This window comes from Crinia signifera, chromosome 1 (genome assembly GCF_055691185.1).
Source record: "Crinia signifera chromosome 1, ASM5569118v1, whole genome shotgun sequence".
NCBI lineage: Eukaryota > Metazoa > Chordata > Amphibia > Anura > Myobatrachidae > Crinia > Crinia signifera.
The window spans coordinates 254210909-254231104 of NC_139217.1; the positions used below are offsets into that span (position 1 = coordinate 254210909).

General features: G+C 43.8%; 1 protein-coding gene across 2 annotated transcripts; it reads left to right on the forward strand.

The window, feature by feature from the left end:
- The first annotated feature begins 541 nt into the window (after window positions 1-541).
- NR2C2AP (nuclear receptor 2C2 associated protein) lies at window positions 542-9526 on the forward strand. 2 transcript variants are annotated; one of them, XM_083180376.1, is made up of 6 exons: window positions 670-717; window positions 882-972; window positions 4517-4664; window positions 4874-4979; window positions 5090-5157; window positions 7216-9526. In XM_083180376.1, the coding sequence occupies exons 3-6, from the start codon at window positions 4590-4592 to the stop codon at window positions 7330-7332; spliced, it is 366 nt and encodes a 121-aa protein (XP_083036502.1). In that variant the 5' UTR covers window positions 670-717; window positions 882-972; window positions 4517-4589; the 3' UTR covers window positions 7333-9526. The 2 variants fall into 2 exon arrangements, with proteins under 2 accessions (XP_083036495.1, XP_083036502.1); XM_083180369.1 differs by lacking the exon at window positions 4517-4664 and having other exon boundaries at window positions 542-717.
- Window positions 9527-20196: the final 10670 nt, after the last annotated feature.

The window sequence follows — 20196 nt, forward strand, 5'->3', positions numbered from 1 at the left end:
TCTCATAGCAAGCAGGAAGAAAAATTGTATAGAACCATTGTACAGTCAAAAACGCATAGCACAGTACAATTGTAGCGTCTGTGGGCACCTTAAAAGTCCTTTGTTCTACGATACCGGCAGCCACCACGGCGGTTGCAGAGAAGGTACATACTACCCACAGTGGTGTTACATAGCCAATGCGGTGCCACATAAGAAGGAGCACTGAGGGGTGAAATGTAATAGGATGAGAGATTCAGAAAGTGAGAGATTTGGTAAGAAATCTCCAGTTTTTTTAAAGTGGCAATCATTGACACAGCAAAATCACACTGGTTTTGCTGTGTCAATGATTGCCACTTTAAAAAAAACTGGAGATTTCTTACCAAATCTCTCACTTTCTGAATCTCTCATCCTATTACATTTCACCCCTGGAGTTTTCATGCGTTTTTCAATCCAAAGTGGCTCAATAATAATAAATCGCGTGACTCTGCTGCCCTCTGCTGGCCGCTTGCAAATTCTTATCTACAAGCTGCAAAGATGCTAACCAATGAAAGGTTACAAATGCAAACGATTCTGAGTATGAGGCTTGGAATGCAAACTACTTTACGATTCACTTGTGGATGTGGATTGGGTATCATGCTTTACGGCATCATTCTACTGCAATTATATTACAGCATGTGTTTGTGTAGTGACCTGCAGGAGCATGGTGGAGTCAGTGCTGTGTGCGGGAACTGTAAGCAGGTAAGGTTGCACTTATGTGACTTATTCTCGCTTTCTGCATAAGAGCTGAGGCATTATTAGCCTATTGGGATCTGTATGCATTGTTGTTTTTATGCTATCTGCATAAATGCATCTGACGTGGTAATGCATCTGACGTGTCCCTGTTGATGGTTTCCCCCGCACAGGGTGAGCTCTGTGCTCAATCGAGATGTCAAACAGTTCGGCAAACAGTTCCTCTTTGACCACAAAGATGAGACCTGCTGGAATTCGGATCAGGTATAATATTCATGTCAGAGAGATGGTGATGGCTAATGCAGGACACATATTTGTTATTTTATGAAACATGTAATATTAAAATATTCTAAACATACACAACACATATTAGAATAGAATATCTGTCCCTTTGATCTGAAAGCTGATTTATTTTTTTCTCAAATGTTGATTTAAGGGGGGGGGGAGGGGAATGGGGCGTTGTCAGGGCCGGCTCTACCATTAAGCAGCTGCCTAGGGCGCCAGGATCTGAGGGGGCGCCACCAAGTCTATTAAGGATGTCTATGAGGATCCTTGTTGTATTTAATGCAGGAGAAATTAAGTACCCCTATACTTTCCCTTAAGGGAAACTTCCCTACTTTGCTGCCCCCTCCTCCTTTTACTATATTGTGGGTGGCAAAGGGGGCCTCCAGGGAAAGCAGGGTACTTGCCCCCCCTTCACATTTTTTTGGGAGCCTCCCTGCCTTTCCAGAATGTTTGTCAAGTATGCCTTAAGGGGTTGAAAAGTGGGTATTGGTAGCAATATGAGGGGGGGGGGGGTGCAGTAAATTGAAGTTTTGCCTAGGGTGTTGTGAAGCCTTACACCGGCCCTGGGCGTTGTCCGTCGTCCCCCCCACCCCTAAAAGAAAAGTCGGTACTTGTTTCCTAGCACGGCGCCACCGATTTCAGTTGTATGAAATCGGGTCGATCGCATCGCATCGCATGCGGCCAAATCGCATGCGATGCGACCAAATCGACTCGCTTTTTAATTGTACAGCCACCCTCATGGCTGATTACAATGTTAAATGCCCCCACAGACCTGATTTTTAATTGTATATCCACCCTGATGGGTAATTACTAGGTCAAATACCCCCCCCCCCCCCAATATAACGACACGCCACGATCAACGCCAACCCGAAGCATGGCGAACGCAGCGGTATGCGTCCTCCGACCTTTTCATACCCTCACTATCCACGTCGGTGTGGAGTTCATTTTATATAGTGTGGCGAGCCCCGCAAGGGGACACGCATTACTTCACACGTATTACGCGTCCGCTCGCCACACTTCGGGCTCGCTGCGCTCGCCACACTATATGTAATCAACTCCACGCCGACGTGGATAGTGGGGTTATGAAAAGGTTGGAGGACGCGCACCGCCGCCCCTCGCGGGCTCGCTCCGCTCGCCACGCTTCGGGTTGACGTTGACTGTGGTGTTACGTTAACAATGGGGGGGCTTTGACATAATAATTAACCATCAGGGTGGGTATACAATTAAAATTCAGGTCTGGGGGGCATTTAACATTGGGTCCAATGTCAAATCGGGTCTCGGGGACCATTTCTACATTGGGTCCAATGTAAAAATCGGGTACGTCGCATCGCATGCCATTATAATGGCATGCGATGCGACAGATTTTTTAATTGTACAGGAAACGTCTTTAAAGCCCGAAAATCGGGTTGGTCGGGTCTGATCGGGTCCCATTGCGTACCTTAAGTTATGGTATGTGATGGGACCCGACGGGCGCCGTGCTAGGAAACAAGTACCGAAAAGTCTATATCCGCCCCTGGCCGCGTCTATGTGTGATCCTGGCCCACACACCTCCCTGTGTGCAGCCCTGGCCAGGATCACATCTCACTCCCCAGCAGCAGCAGTGTCCAGGAAGCAGCGTGCAGTGACAGCAGCTGGCCACGGCATCCTGCGGCGGCAGGGGATGCGGTCGTCGGGGAGCTCTGTAGCCACGAGGTGCGCAAGCGACCCCTGGCGGGAGCTGGCTATATCTATAGATCGTTAAAATCACCTAGACGGTTAGCCAGAATTGCCTGTGCGCACACAGGGGGTGATAGAGATGCGCGGCCCCGAAGTGTTGCTATCGCCTGGCCAAATAGACAGTGCAGGCCAGAACATTTTGACTAGATGCCCCATGCACAGTGTATTTTGCGCAGCTCTCATGGCTGTTAGGATGTAGTTCGCCATCTCTCTGATGACTAACTACATCTTGATTACACACAGAGCTCAGTCTAAATTGCCAGGACTAATGGTGTGTGCACACGGGTAGAATCGGCATGAGATTTTGACTATATAGTCAAAATCGCATGAGATCGCACAGGTTTTTTACTTGCAATCCCGATGCGCGCTCCCGTGGCAGCACAAATTGAAACCCAGGTAGACCGGACAGCAATGACTATATAGTGCAGATCTGCACTATATCATCCGAATCGCATGCATGTTGGGTGGCTTGCCGTGCTATTCGATGCTGATGTGATCTGATCACATCGGGATTGAAAGTAGGCCTAATCACCATGTGTATACACCATAAATCCCGGTGTACATCCCTTAAATTATCTTTTATAATCTGAATGGTTGGAATGAAAATCTGGTAATTTCTGGGAGCAAATTAGTCCATTTTCCAACTTTTAAGAGAAAATGGTTGATTGTAATTGTTCCCAGACATTACCAGATTTTTTTTTTACAACGAGCCAGATTGGAAAGATAATATTATAGTGTGTATCCAGCTTTACTCTCTCTGCACATGTAACATATGCCCATCCTGCAATGTAACTAGGGAAGCCAATCTCAGGGCATTTTTTTTAATTCCTGGGAATCCCGGGAGCTGGGCGCATCCAGGAGTTGGTTGAGTCGGGTTGCAAGTGAGGTGGCCGGGGATGGAGGAACTGTGCAGTGTGACCTCTGACCACGTCACACTGCGCAGAGCCGCACAGCCGGGGACGGGAGAAACTGGGCAGCATCTGAGTGGGTGCTCTGATACTGCACGGCATTAGACTGTGCATGCAAAGTCTAATCCCAGGATTGGAACCTTCAGTCCCGGTATTGAAATCTCAGTGATTTTGGGGGGCCAAATACCGGGATCCCATCGATAGCTGGATGACTAAGCTAAGTGACACAAGTGGGCAGCACAAACACGTGGCACTGCAGACAGGATAGGCTTTTTTAAATGATGTAAAAAATGCTCCAAAGAGAACATATGCAAAGAAAAGAGGTGCCAGATGGAATTATTCCACCCACCCTTATAAAGTATTAATAGGACATGCACTCTTTAACAAACCAAACATTTCAGTGACAGGGACCCCCACACAGGGCTGAAATAATTAGTTTGTTTGGGCCCCCACAAAACAAACTGTCAATGATCTCTCCCTGCACAAACTGACTCACCCCATTCATGTGTGGAATCATATGGCACACTTGGCAGCACCCCTAGAAGTATATGGCACAATTGGCAGCACTTTTGGAATTATACATCGTCCCATGAAATATATGGCAAAAATTAATTTTTACTTTTAATATAAAAAAAAAAAAAAGATAAAGCAATCCTTTAGATCACAGGTTCTCAAACTCTGTCCTCAGGACCCCACACAGCGCATGTTTTGCAGGTCTCACAGAATCAAGTGAAATAATTAGCTTCACCTGTGGATCTTTTAAAATGTGTCACTCAGTAATGAGTCAGATGACCTGGAAAATGTGAACCGTGTGGGGTCCTGAGAATCAAGTTTGAGAACCACTGCCTTAGATGTTTTAGCAGCCCCTCGTCACACAGCAGCCCCTTGTTAATCCACAGCTGAAATGAAGATGGCGCAGATCACCGTGAATTATAGCAAGTTCGAGTCTTGTGAGAATCCAACAGCGGGCTGATGACGTTCAGGCCTCATTCTGGTCTGGAAAATGGCGCAAAGGATCAAGCCATCTGCGAGTCAGCCTCGGATAAGGTAAGTTCAGAGGGCTTTGGTTCTCTAGGATGAGAGTGTTCGGTACCAAACACGCTCATGCCTAGATATAACCCATTCTGATCACTGTATTACTTTCCCCTTTGTTAGCTGTATTACCTGTAACTAAAACAACTGCAAGCTAACCTCTGTATTTAGCATTAGAATTCATAGCTTTGATCGCTACTGCATGCAATGTGACTTCATTTCAGGGATCATCGCAGTGGATTGCTCTAGAATTCCCACAGAAAATCTGCATCTCTGAAATCCACATCCAGTTCCAAGGTGGATTTTCCAGCACAAATTGCATACTAGAAGGTATGATCCCCTCCTTATACCAGTTACTTTTAGCAGAGCATTTAATATAGGACTGGAACAATTGCAGGGACATAATAATTGTCTAGAATATTTTTATTGCTTATTTGCAGGATGCCTCAGAGATGGAGAATTGAAGATAATAGCAGAGTTTTATCCAGAAGATATTAACGCCCTTCAGATATCCTTTTTGGCATGGCAGTTGTACACTTCCTATTCCTCAATCTATCTACATTATTGACACATCTACAGTATTTCTGCTTTCCTGTATCCCAGTGTTTTGCACACCCCTGGGATTTGTTTGATGTGTTCAGTGTGCTACTCCTTCCACTTCAATGCTACTTTTGCATACAGTTTGTGCTCAGATTTATGTAATTGGTGCGGAGAAGATTTTCCTTGTACTCGGGCTATATAGCAAATCCCTGTGCAACCTATGTGACTGATTGGTACTTAGGCCTGTGAAGCTGGGTACACACTGGACAATGGTACATGGCAGTGTTCTGTAATGATACATTACATCCAACGTTCACGCCAAACGATCCATTGTACAATGGTGCAATGTGTCATTTCATGTTGCATGTAACTAGTCGTCCCACTGGGCGCGCAGAACCTCAACTGAACAGCAGATTGCAGGTTCACTCAATATGATGTGTACAATATATAATTACATTCTGGGTCAGAACTATATATTATTTTAACACCGCAGATCTTACAGTTTGTACACAGCTTAATAGTAATAACCACTTTGTGTAGCCATTATTTTACAAAGTGTGACATTTTTATGACACACCTAGAGGCCTGTTGCTTCAGTACTAGCCAGCATTCTGTGTTCTTTCTAGAACTGGACAGCCAGTGCACATAGAGGTAAATGTACTAAGATGGGAGTTCTATTGAAGATGGGATGTTGCCCATAGCAACCAATCAGATTCTACTTATTTAGTACCTTATCAAAGATAATATAATCTGTAACATGGTGTTAATCTTTGTCTATGGATCTCATTAAAATGCTGTATAATGTGTGGCTACAGGAGGATGTCCATTTTACGGTATCCTTGGTGGTGGTTATAGCTGTTGATTGACAAGTCTCTGAGCTCCTTTGAGAACATTGCTTTGGGTGGAAAATAGGGATTACATCAAATATTTTGGAAACAATTAAAAAAAATAATGGAGACAATAGAAAAAACTATTTAGAATTTTTTTTTTTTTTAATTCAATAATTTTTATTTGATTTTTCAGTGCGATTTACAACTTATACAAAACAGCAAAACATTGACATGAAAACAAAAGAAAGGGGAAACATGGGGACAGTGGAAAGTTTACAGCATATGTTGGTGGAATACTTTCTGCTCCAGATTGTCGACAACACAAGAATATACAGAGGCAGCGTGGCTTAAGGCTACAGTTGTTACCAATAGTTATGTATACAGGTATACCAAACTGACATTCCTTTTAATAAAAGGACTCTCATTGATAATTATAGTGTGCAAAATAAAGAAACTATTTAGAATTTTACCTAAACTTACATACAGTAGATTAATTTCTGGTATCTAAATAAATAAATAAACGAGATTACATTTTTCAGGTAACATAATGTTGCTCTATTTTCTTTGCTCTACATATACTCTTAGCAATACTCTTGATAACAACAAATATCAAAGTTGTTCCTGTTCAAAACTTTTGTTCTGTAAATTGAAATGATATAAAATGAGTAGCAGCATAGCGCCCCCCAAGATGCATTTTGCATCACAGGAGCAAACTCTGCAAAGGCAGAGGCATCACCGGGGTGGGGTGGGTCAGTGCCAAACCTGCGGGCAACATCCAAATCCTATTGCCGAGACCTCAGGCGTAACAGAAATACTTAGCCATGCCCCCTTTATAGCAGCCAAGGTTAACATGACAGGTTATTATGATGAATATAAAATGTTTGCTTGCCAATTTTCACACCTATTTTGACAAATTCACTTGGCACACAAAGGGCTAACAGGAAATATACCCCTCCGTGTCCATAGAACACCATTATACAAACCACCACATTATGCCCCTAATATCAATACATCCCCAGTTGTGTAAATCACTGCCAGGGGCGCAAAGGAGTCAGAGAAAATCTCAGCGTTGTCCTCTAAAAGCCAGCTGGTTGCAGTAGCATCCCATGTAACCATTCCAATTAAGTGTTTATGGGAAGAATATGGCATACAGAATTATGATTCTTAAGTAGTCTTCCTTAACCTCTCTGCTTTACAGATTTGCTTTCACAGAGCAGTATGTTGAAAAGCTGCGTCTCGCTTTTCCAACCAGTACAGATTTCTTTGGGAGGATTGTGGTTTATCATCTCGATTTGCTCGGCCCCAAGCCTTGAGCAAGCTGCTCACAGGGACAATGGAGTGACTAAATTGGAAATGAATGAAACAGTTGAAAGAAGGAAAAGAATCCAACTTGTACTACTTCAATAACATATGTTGTATACCTAAAATATATGCAGTATACAGTTAATATGGAATAATGCTGAACTGTTTCAGAAAAAGCTGCCGCTGGTGACTAGTTATCACATGACATGTACACCTGGCTCTCGTACTCATATATCCTTGTTCTGTAACCATTTCGCACAGGTGACAGATACTTACTTTAAGAATACAAGCACTCACATGATAAATAAATAGGTATGGCATGGTGGTAATATCATAATGTACTATAGTACCGTTGAAATTTACACCACTTTAATGCTCAATGTGCCATTTACTTGGATTGTCCATCAAGTTTATTATTTTCTTGCAGGTGTCATTGAGATGATCCACATATTTAAGACCTATATTAAAGCTGCACTGTCACCTAGGTCATATATTTTACTTCCCCTACCAGCAAAATCCCTGGAGCATAGGTAGGGAATTCAATCCCAGGCTATTCGTTCAATCCTGGGATCTGAGAGGAGGTGGAGCTTGGCGGCAGAGAGTGCAGGTAGATGCCCCCCCCCGCGAGTGGGGAGGCTGCGGAGCAGACGGCTTGACACTGGGGAGTGGGTAGATGAAGGCAGCGTGGAGGGCGGACAGGACACGCTTCCGAGAGGGTGGGTGGGGGCAGGGATTGAAACCCTGGACAAAAATTCCTGGGATACCGTCAATGCAGTTCCTGGGATTGGCATCCCTAGGCATGGGTTCCCAAATAGGGTCCTCAAGTACCGCCAACAGTTCAGGTTTTGAGCATATCTACAGATCAGCATAGATGGTTAAATCAGATTTACTGAGGTACTAATTAAGTCACCTGTGTGGAATGTGTTTGGGACCGACTGACCTGGGGCTTGCTTGATGTAATGCAGTACTGACAAATCAATGAAGCTAACCAACTTTATATAGTACAAGGTGGAGATTAGCAGCAACCAATCAGCTGCTCTGTATAATTTTATATTATCCAAATTCTAGATGTTACTTCAGTGCTAATTGGTTGCCATGGGCCACTTCTCCTCTGGCTCGCTTCTTCTCCCTTATCACCGCTTCATACATCTACCACTCATTGGCCAGAATTCCAAGAGGAAACACATCAGCATGAGCAGCCCCTAGGGTTACAGCTTCATAGGATTACCTTAATAAAGTGTTGTATTAGGTGGTAGAGCAGCTTTAAGAGACAAATTTGTGCCTTATGTGTTTTGGTATCACAAATAAAGTGTTAATACTGTTGATTTAATGTAGAACATAAGTTTACATCAAATTTCACTGTGAGTATTATAGTAGCTTACATGATGGTCATTCCCTTTAGTATAACTATTAAAACAATTAGCAATTCAAATAAAGATGCAATACAAATGAGAACCATACATCATCTATTTTATTTTGCCAGTAAAGGGGATTTATGTTAAGAAGTGCCTGACTGAAGATCATACCTGCACTTCATTTTATTTGCATTTTATTTTGAATCTCAAATCAAAGTGGGATAATGCACTCATTGCTGTGCCATTCTGAGCTTATTAAATACCTTGTTGGAATATTTATGCACTTGCAAATCCAATGTACTTTTCACACTACTACCCTAGTTATTAATCAGTAGGAATGCTGTAGCTCTGACAGAGTGACCATTGGGTTCTTGGTTACCTCCCTGACTAGGGCCCTTCTTCCCCCAATCGCTCAGTTTAGACGGCCGGCCAGCTCTAGGAAGGTCCTTCCGAAGAAGTCTTCCATTTACTGATGATGAAGGTCACTGTGCTCACTGGGACCGTCAAAGCAGATCTTTTCCTGTACCCTTTCCTCAGATTTGTGCCTCGAGATAATCCTGTCTACAGACAATTCCTTTGACTTCATGCATAGTTTGTGCTCTGACATGCGGTCAAGTGTGGGACCTTATATAGACAGGTGTGTGCCATTCCAAATCCTGTCCAATCAGCTGGATTTACCACAGATGGATTCTAATTAGGCTGTAGGAACATCTCAAGGATGATCAGTGGAAACTGGATGTACCTGAGCTCAATTTTGAGCTTCATGGCAAAGGCTGTGAATAGGTGTACATGTTTTTTCTTAGTTTTTTTATTTTGAATAAATTAGCATCTCAGAAGTTGTTTTACAATCTCATGGCGTACTGTGTGTAAAATTTGGAGGGGAACGTTTTTTTTAAACTTTTTGGAATAAGGCTGTAACATAACAAAATGTGGGAAAAGTGAAGCGCTGTGAAAACCTTTCTGGATGCATTGTATATATGGACAGACAGGAGAGATTAAGCGCTACTTTTTTCTAGAACGGCCACACCGATGTTGCTCGGGTCGGTCGCATCGCATGCGATGCGACCGACGCGATGGTCCCGATTTTTACATTGATTGAAATGTGAATAGGGTCCCTGGGACCCTATTTTACATTGGATTCAATGTAAAAGTCTCCCCAGACCCCAATTTTAACCTCCTCAACGGCACCCCACGATTGACGCCAACCCGAAGCGTGGCGAGCCCGCGAGGGGCAGCGGTACGCGTCCTCTGACCTTTTCATACCCCTACTATCCACGTCGGCGTGGAGTTGAGAATATAAAGTGTGGCGAGCGCAGCGAGCCCGAAGCGTGGCGAGCGGATGCGCATAACTTCACAGGTATACGCGTCCGCTCGCCACGCCGGCCGACGTGATGGACCTGATTTTGCCTTTGCCGGCAAAATGGACCTGATAAAATCGGGTCCATCTGGGGTAATCGTGTACCTTAAGTTAAGGTACACGATTACCCCCGATTGTGGCCGTTCTAGGAAACAAGTACCGATTAATCTTGTATGGGAATATATACGAAATCCCGGCGTTCAAAATCCCGACAAGGGGGGGACGTGGATCGCGCCCCCCCCCTTGCAGGCTCACTGTGCTCGGTACACTAATTTATTCTCCCTCTGGACACCCACGAAGGGAGAAAGTGTCGGGATTTCAACTGAATCCCCTTGTATGAACTAGTGTTGCCAGTCACAGGAAATACCAAATAAGGTATTTTTAAGGTGCGTACACATGGGGGCGATTTTGTGTAATATCGCAGGAAATATGGTCGCTGAGTGACCATATTGCTCGCGATGGGAGTGTGCACTGGCGATATATCGACAGGTGCGCGCTCACGTTTTTACCCCTGTAGTGATCGCTGGTCGCAGGAACATGCTCCTGCGACCAGCTGATTTCCACTGCTGGGCTCCCCAGGCAGTTTCTTTTTCATCAGCGACCATCTCTGGTCGCTGATGAACAGGAGACACAGAGCAATATATTGCTCAGCAATATATTACTAGCAATATATTGCTGAGCAAAATATCTCCCCCGTGTGTACGGGGCTTTAGATATATACCTTAATTAAGTCTTCTTTGCATAGAAAGTGGTGCTCTTGTAAAAATCTCTGCAAATGTTTGCATTGTCCAAAACGAGTGAAGGACAAAGCTATGCGGCAACGATTTTTTGAAAATCGCTTTTATGAAAAATAAATAGTGTTGGCATGTAGCCTTGTCCTTCACTCATTTTACTTGCAAGAAATAGCAAAACATTGAAATTCTCATGACAATTTTCTGTACTTTCAGCATAAATTGCATAGTACTGCACTTCCAGAGATCATCATAGCAGCTCTGCAAGGCACAGGATTACTGACAGGGAGAAATTGGAAAGCATTATTTTCTGAAATCTACTCAAGTTATTGGTGTGCAATTTTCAGCTCATCAATATAAATAAATGGCTGACAAAAGAATAACAAGAATGTTCTAGTCAGTGGTACTGTCTTACTATTACAGACAGCACTGTGATCTCTCTCTACATATATATTTTTTATGTTCCCAGAACTAGTTCATATAATTGTATATATTTATAAATAATTTATCTAGTTTTCAGGTGTCTGAAGACTAAGGGTAAAGGTGCCCATACATGGTGCAATGGTTGCATGCACTCCTCGCATGTGGTACAAATCGCAGTGTTCACTGTGGCTTGTGAATGCATATCATAAAGTACAAAAAGTATGTACAGGCAGTACTGCATGCAATTTGAACTAGATGAGATGCAATCTAGTACAAAAAACATGGTATTAGGATTCAGAGATCTTGGTTACATTTATTTGCAAATACATGGGTAAGCCCTAAGCCACCCATCAAGGCTAGGAGTATTAGGGGTCCCTACAGCTATATCTAGGTGCAGGGTGTGGTACCCCTAAAATCTGCATAAGCCAGAAAGCACAGAGCAGCACACCCGTGAAAAACTAAAGTGTCAATGATACCCCTTTCAGACATACACGAAAATGTCTGAAAGGGTCTACCCGGAATATCACTCCAGGATCCTGAGCACCTGCAATTGACCAGGGTTTTACCAGTCTTTTACTCCCAGGAATAATACCTGGGTTATGTCTGAACCGTATTACCTAGATCTTTCACTTTAAATCATGTGTTTGTTTTTTTATTTATTTACTGCTGAGATGGCTTCTGATGAGGGTAACAGCAGCAGTCAGGAGAGACGCATCAGGCGAATGTGCTCAGAGAGAGGAAAAGAATGGTGGCACAGCGCTAGTTTGAGGAGGAATAAGCACCATGGGATGTAAAAATATTTTTTTTCTAAAAACTGGTGAAACGCGTCAGTGTACACCTCTCCACCCTCAGGATTGGACGCAGCCACCCTTCAACACCCCCACTTCCACCAGTGCCGCTGCGAACACCCCTTCACTGGACCATCATATCCGCACTTGGGACCCATCCCAGACACCCTTCTCCGGGTGAGCTTCAATACACCGACCACCTGTCAAGACTTTGTGGGACCACTGACAGAGAGACTCTCCAGGTGTGACACCTTCATCCCAACCACCTGTTACAGTCAAGTCCCCTTGGGTCTCACCCTATGGACCACAGCCAACCTTCCTGCACCCACCTCCAGATCATCCGAGGTGAAGCATACAGACATTGAAAGCAGGTCAGTAGACTCCAATGGTTGGCGGCCCCCCCGCACATCTACCACAGGATATCCAGGGCTATTTGGACTCATATGTCACTCACTATATTGACTTTCCCTGTGACCCCCCCAAAGGGACATTCTCACAATTGAGTGGATATAATACTCCTTTGCACCTTTCCTAATATTGGAATATAATAACAGTGGCCATGGCATTTTGCACTTACCAATAGGAACATTATTACAGTTCCAACTTCCGGTGGCTTCAACACCCTTCCTGACAGTGAGACAATTTTTTTTTATCAAACTACCAATATATACAATATGTTATTATCTTTTATGTACTGAATTTATGTGTGGTTTTTATTAAAATTTATTTTTACATCCCATGGTGTTTATTCCTCCTCAAACTAGCGCTGTGCCACCATTCTTTTCCTCTTTCTGTTTGTGGGACTGACTACCCCACTTTTGCACAGCAGCTGGAATCTGAACCATTACCAGCGCCTGTTCATCCCCTAGGGCAGTGGATCCCAACCTTTTTTCTCTCCCGTACCCCTTGATAAGGCTTTTTATTGAAGAGTACCCTCTCTCAATTTGAAATATAGACAGAACTTACAAGTGTAGAGTAAGTGAGCGGTATGCCTATCCTTATATTAAGGAGTAAAGGACAGGAATCGTGCCCTTCCATGTCTGGCCGCTGTTTGTGTATTGTCTCCAGGGTTCCCACTAACGCCTGTAGGATTAATGCCACTGCTTCCTCCACCTGTGTCAGCACAGGGCAGGTGATTGCTGATGTCTGAGGGCAGCATGGGAAGCTCCCCATGTATTGCTGGTCAGGCAAAAGCACCAGGAGACACTGATGATGCTGATAACGCTGAAGACAGAACCGTAAGTGACAAAACATGGTTCTTCTCCATGGCAATGGGTCTTCTTCTGCAATCGAAATACTTTTTTTCATCTTCCGCCATTACCAATATTATTTTCAAGTACCCCCAACTGGTATGCAGAGTACCCCCAGGGGTACTAGTACCCCAGGTTGGGAACCACTGCCCTAGGGGACCACTTTCCACATGTGCTCATAGGCAGTGGCTGCATGGTGCTCCCTTTGCAACTGAGTGCAGAGTCAAGTGCCATGGCACATCATTGGAAGGAAGTAGAGGTCAGGGAGCTGTTACATGCGCAGGGAGAAGAGGAGATCAAGGGTGACTTAATGAAATGCAAAAATTTGATTTTGGGGCTTTTTTAGGCAAAAAATGGCCGAAATCGCACGTTTTCCCGAATTCTCATATTTAATGAGATGCGTAAAACGGCAAAAACCGTGGATTTTGCTGCAAATTCGCACATTCTGAAGGTGTGATTTTTAGTACCGCCAGAACTCGCATCCAGATGTTTTCGCATTGTAAAGTATACAAATCGCATATTTAATGAGCTGTGAAAACGGGAAAATGTTACTAAAAATCGCCACACATGCAGACCAGGTTCTGACAGGTGAATTTGCCAGAACCATGCACAGATCATTGAGATCTGTGCATGCTCCTGTCTTAAAAAAATTGTAAAAGTTGAATTTTTACCCAAAAAATGGCGCGAGGTCCCCCTTCCTGAGCATAACCAGCCCCGGGTTCATTGAGCTGGACCTGATTCCAAAAATACGGGGGACAAAAAGCGTAAAGGTCCCCTGTATTTTGAAACCAGCACTGTGCTCCAACAGCCCGTGGGGTCATGCCACAGCCGGGGGACACTTTTTACATAAGGTCCCCGGCCGTACCATGTGCACCGTGGCTGATCAGCCTTGGACAGGGTCCCTGGGGGAGTGGGGACACCCCCCCCCCATCCCCCCAGGCTTCACCCGTCCGGGGCTGTCACCGGCATCCGTGGGTTGTGGACGCCGGCCTGATAGGGTTAAAACAATCATTCATAACATTGCTTTATACAAGTGAACTACAAGTGCCAGCAGGCCTCCTCCGCATGCTGGGACTTGGCGAACCACAAGTCCCAGCATTGCAGGGCATTAATGGGCCTGCTGGGACTTATAATCCACCTGTAAAAATAATGTTATAATAAAACACACACAAATACACACCTCACTTTTACACCAATATACTTACCGACCCAGGGTCCAGCACTACCCTCCCTCCTCCAGAGCCAGCTCACACCGCACTGACAGCGGGGTGAGACGGCTTTATCTGGTGCTGATCACAGCTTCTATAGCGCTGTCCCAGTGCTACAGAGGCTGCTAGCGTGGTTGGACGATGCGTCTCCATTTGGACGCATAGCTCAGCCCTGATTGGTCAACCACGCTAGCAGCCTCTGTAGCTCTGGAACATTAGCGCCCATTATTGCACTTTTTTGCCCGGAACACGCAGCTCATTAAATATGCGAACTCGAGGCAAAAAATGTGATTTCAAAAAGTGCGATAATGGCTGATTTTGAAATGTTACTAAAACTCTCATCCTATTAAATGTCACCCCAAATCTCAAATCACAGGCACTGTGAAGGCACTGCCATAGTGTATGCTAAGGTCTTTTCTAGCAGAGGTGTGAAGACACAACAGCAGGTACTATAAAAGCTGAAATCCCTGAATAAAAACAGTACCTAAAAGGTCCATGATCAGAATCGCAGTTGAAGTGGAGCTGGATGCATGGAGTGGCCCTTGTACGATCTGTGCAATGTGGTTCTTGGGCATACAGCACTATGCAACCCTGTTGCCCTGTCGTCATCAAGTAATGCTGCATCGCCACCACACAACTGCAGTGATACCACAGTGCAGTCTGTAGAGCCTACTACCATCACAACTTCTATTCCATGATGAATCAGACAAGACAGACGGCGCATCCAATGTGACAGCAACACAGCAGAGCCAGGCTTGAGAGTTTCAGGATACTCAGGGAGGCAAGCCGACACTGCACAATAACAGTAAGTACTCCTGCCTGCGGGCCCTTAAATGCTGATACAGTAGTGTTAACTTTAGACGGTGCTGATATTTATTAGGTTTCCTAAGAGTGAAGTATGTGACTGTTTATTGGCACAACACTGTAACAATTTTTTTCCCACAGTCTACAATGTCCCATCCAGGAAGAAGAGGAACAAAATATTACCACACAAGCCATGACCTCCATCCTCGGTGAACACCTGCGAGACCTGGATTCTGCATGGCAACGTCAAGATGATGCCAGAATGCAGCGCTTCATGGACAATGAGTGTGAACTGCAGAACAATTTGTTTACGCAAATGGCAGCTATGCATGACAGGGTGATTCGGGATCAGGCAAAGCTTAGTCAATAAAATCGTGAATTTCTACACAAACTAGTGCTCCAAGCGCGGTCACCACCCACCACACTGTTTCCGTTCCAAAACATATATAATCACCAAGCACAGTCTCCATCATTTGCACATGCTTTTCAGTACGTGCATCAAGTGAACTCTCCATCTTCATATGTACCCAATTCTGAATACACCAAACCACATTAGCCACAATCTCCACCCTCATTTGGGGAAAGTGTATAGAATGGGCAACTATCTAAGAGCAATGGGGAACAATATAAGAGCCAACATGCTCAACCTGCTCTTTCTGTATCTAACAGATGTTATGCAAGATACAGCATGCTGCCACAACGTCAATGTACAAGGGTAATATCGATATTATTGCGCTTGAGGAAAAAGCGCCAACGTCCTTTGAGCCACCCAAATGTGTTCTCCACCACCATCCTGGCAGAGCTGAGTGTATGGTCATTGGGTCGACCAAATTAAGGTCAACATGCATTTGATCGACGACTGAAGGTCGACACGTGCAAAATGTTGATGTGGGTCAAAGGTCGACACAAGCCTTAAGGAGGACAATGGGACGATCGACAGTCAAACGCTCGACATGAGGTTTTCACTTTTTTTGGTCCTGGATGTTGACATAGTTGACATGGACACCGTATTGGTGCACCGCGTCTCCTCCCATGGCAAGCACACTTCCGACATTGTTCACTGTTCTATTCTCCCTCCACGCCCTAGTGGATGGCAGGGCATGAAAACAGTCTCTCTCTGCACATGTCGGTTCAAAAAAAGTTAAAAACTCATGTCAACCTTTTGACTGTAGACCCAATGCTTGTGCCAACCTTTTGCATATGTTGTTCTAAGTCCTGATGAACTTAATGGCGTCAACCTAATGACCGAATACCATCTGAAAGAGGATTCATCAGAGAAAATGACTTTACCCCCTGCCCTCATCAGTCAAATTCCTGTACCTTTTGCATAATATCAATCTGTCCCTGATGTTTTTCCTGGAGAGAAGTGACTTCTCCACTGTACTTCTTGCTCCTTAAAGTTTTTGATAATCTGATACATAATTGATGTGCAATTTTACCAACAGCAATATCCTTGCCTGCGAAGCCCTTTTTGTGCAAAGCAATGATAACTGCATGTTTGGGCACTATGCATGGTGTAATGGTCCGCATTACTGCCTCATAGCACTCAGGTCATGGGTTCAATTCCCACCATGGCCCTGACTGTGCTATGGCGATGTGCAGTCCCGCACATCGCCATCCCACTCAGATCTTTAGCACATGCAGTCAAGATCTAGCTGGATTTCCTGGATGTGCGTTAAGAAAACTGAGTTAGCACAGATAGCCCAAACACACCTCATTACATGTGTATGGGCGATATAACCACTGGGAAGCACAGGGGTGATTTCCCTAACCTACATCACTCAGTATGTAGGCTAGGCAGAAATCAAAAAGAAAGAAAAAAGTATGTCAGAGCGCAGATCTATATTATAGCCTCCTTGGGTCTGCAGCTGTCTCTATTAAGGGGATACTCCACCCCTTAAGTACAAGAAAGGAAAAATTAGAGATAGCGCTGAGCCAGGTATATATAGATATTTTTTATTTCTCAATAAAAAATTATTTTAACTTGTATAAAAAACATTTAATATAACAAATCAATTACATACAGGTACCGGCCAGTACTACACAAATAAAAAAGAAAAAATAACTATTAAAAAATAAAATGATTTGCACTGTGCCCATTAGTTGAAGTTAGTAAGGCTCAATTATTATGATGTTTTTCTTCGTAACCTCAGATTAGTAATTAAAGACAGTCAGTCTTATAGCCCAAAGTTGGCTCTCTCAGCTCCTTCGGGTAGTTATTGATTAGCATGCATGCTTAGATGGTTAGTATGGGTTACAGTCATTAGTATAACAGAGATAAAACAAAGCTCAACTGAGCTATAACTTGCCACTCTTCCCAATTAGATCCTTTAGCAGAAGGTGGTGGTGTCCCGGCTGCTAATTCCCTGCAAAGCAATGCAGCCCTTCAGGGTTCTTCCACACTTAGGAATGGGGCAACAAAGGTATCTGTGTAGCTGTACAGCTCCGTGGTAGTACCGACACCTGGACAGTCTCCTTAACGCGTTTCCCCGCCTTTTGCTCGGCGGCTTCCTCAGAAGGATATGTATGTACTCAATCAGCATGACACACGGATCTCCAGCTTTATCCTCTCACCTGTATTAACCTCGCATGAGGTCTGCTGGTCCTTTGTGTCAGGGCTGAAATGCAGTGGAAATGTTGTTTTGGGGGATCAAGTTTATTCATCTGATCACACTTCATGGTATTCTACAATATATGCAAATTGTCATAAAAACTGAGGCAACAGACAAAAACAAATCTGTGTAACTTTAAAAACTTTTGGCCATAGCTGTATGTATGAGTGCAGGTAGTTAAGAAGATGACTTGGGAGCTGAAAGGGGTGAATTAGTATGTAAACTATTAGTGTATGAGGAATGCGTGTTCTTGGAATGAGATCCTAACGCCGTATGGTTGACATGGCTATGGTCAACACATGAAAAGGTCAACATGAGTTTTTGTGGACTTAATTTTTTTTTTACACTTTTTCATTCTTTACCATTCCAGAGTCCACGTGGATGATAACGTGAGCTGACAGCAGCAATGGCTTGATGCATGGTGAGGGAAGTGGTCCACATGCACAGGTGTCAATATTGACACCAAAAAAGTGAAAAATGCATGTCGACCGCTTCAATGTAGGATGCCCATTGACCATCGATGATTCTACTGTGACCAATGTAGAATACTTTTACCATCAATGGGGGAGAGCCACATGGTTTTTCCCCATCAATGATAAAGAAACAATTAAATTACCTCCCCCTTTATGGAACGGGCCACTGAGCTTGGCTACGCCTTCGATGCTGTTGCAAAGCTTCAGGCCAAGGCTTTAACTGACCCACAGCCATGTGTATAGGAAAGCAGGGGTGACCATTGATGGGTAAAACAATGGATGGTTCCCATGCAGTTGGTTGTGCATCATCGATGTTATCTATTCATATTATCACCAATGGCAAACCCTCCAATAGCCATCCCTATTTCATTGTCAAAAATGTGCTTGCATCAACCTAGACAATGTTGACCTCATATACCTCACCCAAATGCAAGCACCAACTTTGGAGATGCAAACTATAATTGTTCGGATTAATCAAATTATATGTTTTAGCTCCCCTAGTGCTTTTTCTTGATGAATAAAACAAAATAAATAACATTTAACCTTCTTATGCAGAGGGACTTCTCTTATGACCCAGCTCACAGTAGGGATGGCTGAGGGACTTCTCTTATGACCCAGCTCACAGTAGGGATGGCTATCGGCCATTGATGATTCAATAGCTCCCGTCACCCCATGTGTACGAGGCTTTAAAAATTATTCGGAAGTAAAGTGGAAACCCCGCAATCCAGTTAAAGAAAACTTAAAAAACTCCTCCCTGCACACTCGTTTCCAAACTTAGTTTGGACACTCTAAGAAAGGTTTGTCTTCTGCATATTTTAAACTGAGTATAAAGATGTTTTGAATATTAGATTTGTTAATAAGTGGGATTGCCTGCACCTGTTAGGGGTGGTAACCAATCTATTTCAGGTATATAAGTCATACCATAACCCACCCAGTATATCACCTTGAAAAAGCTGACATAAAATCAGCGAAACGCATCAGTTACCAGAAGGGACCTCCTGCACCATCCAGAACTGACCATCACCAAGGCGCCCCGACCATACCCAAGTGAACCATCCAAATTACCACCAAAGGGGTGAGATTGAAGCTGTATATTAAGACTGAAGAAAACCTCCATCCAGAACTCCAAGGGAAGGCAATTATTAAGGCTCCTACAAGTACCCTCCAGTGTCAAATTACCACCAGTGCACAGCCGCACCATAGTGAGGACTTCTTTGGACCCTAAAGCCGGAAACCCTATCATACATCTGATGGTGAGAGGCTTCCACAATAATTACAGCTTAACATCCCCCAATATAGAACACTTGGAAGGGCCTAATTTTTGGTGAATTGGTCCAAAACAGGAGAGTTCCAATTGTTATTAATTTGTCATTTTATAAATTTCTTCTTTTTTTAATTCTATAAATGTCTAATAAATTATATTAGTTTACAGGCAATCCCACGTAGTTGTGTATAACTATCAGCGCTGCTTCACTTTTTTGTATGTTTTACAAATTATTCGCTCTGAGATCCTAGAGCTATTCAACTGTCCGCAATGACAGCCCGACTAGAGAAATCCTGCTTACACACCTCCTGTGGTGCAAGCAGAAATCTGACTGAACTAGTGACATGGTTCTGTTTTCTGCCTTAAGTGCCTGCCGTGATATTGTTTGTGCAGCACTGAAGTTAGGGAATGCTGGTTACTGTGACTATACAACCGGTTTAGGACACAGTAACCAGCTCTATTCATACCATGCTGAATTGAATTGAGCCCAATGTTACATGTATTCAGCCCAATGTTACATGTATTCAGATCAATTTATCATTAACTGGGTTTATCCTGTGTTGGATGAAAATACTACATGCTGCTTATTCACATAATGACTTCCATGATA

What these genes read in the sequence shown, in the direction of transcription:
- NR2C2AP (XM_083180369.1), top strand. Translation starts at nt 680, where the DNA reads ATGGTGGAGTCAGTGCTGTGTGCGGGAACTGTAAGCAG. An exon ending in TGTGCGGGAACTGTAAGCAG is followed by an intron (nt 718 to 881) that starts GTAAGGTTGCAC and finishes TCCCCCGCACAG; the next exon opens with GGTGAGCTCTGTGCTCAATC. An exon ending in CCTGCTGGAATTCGGATCAG is followed by an intron (nt 973 to 4,873) that starts GTATAATATTCA and finishes ACTTCATTTCAG; the next exon opens with GGATCATCGCAGTGGATTGC.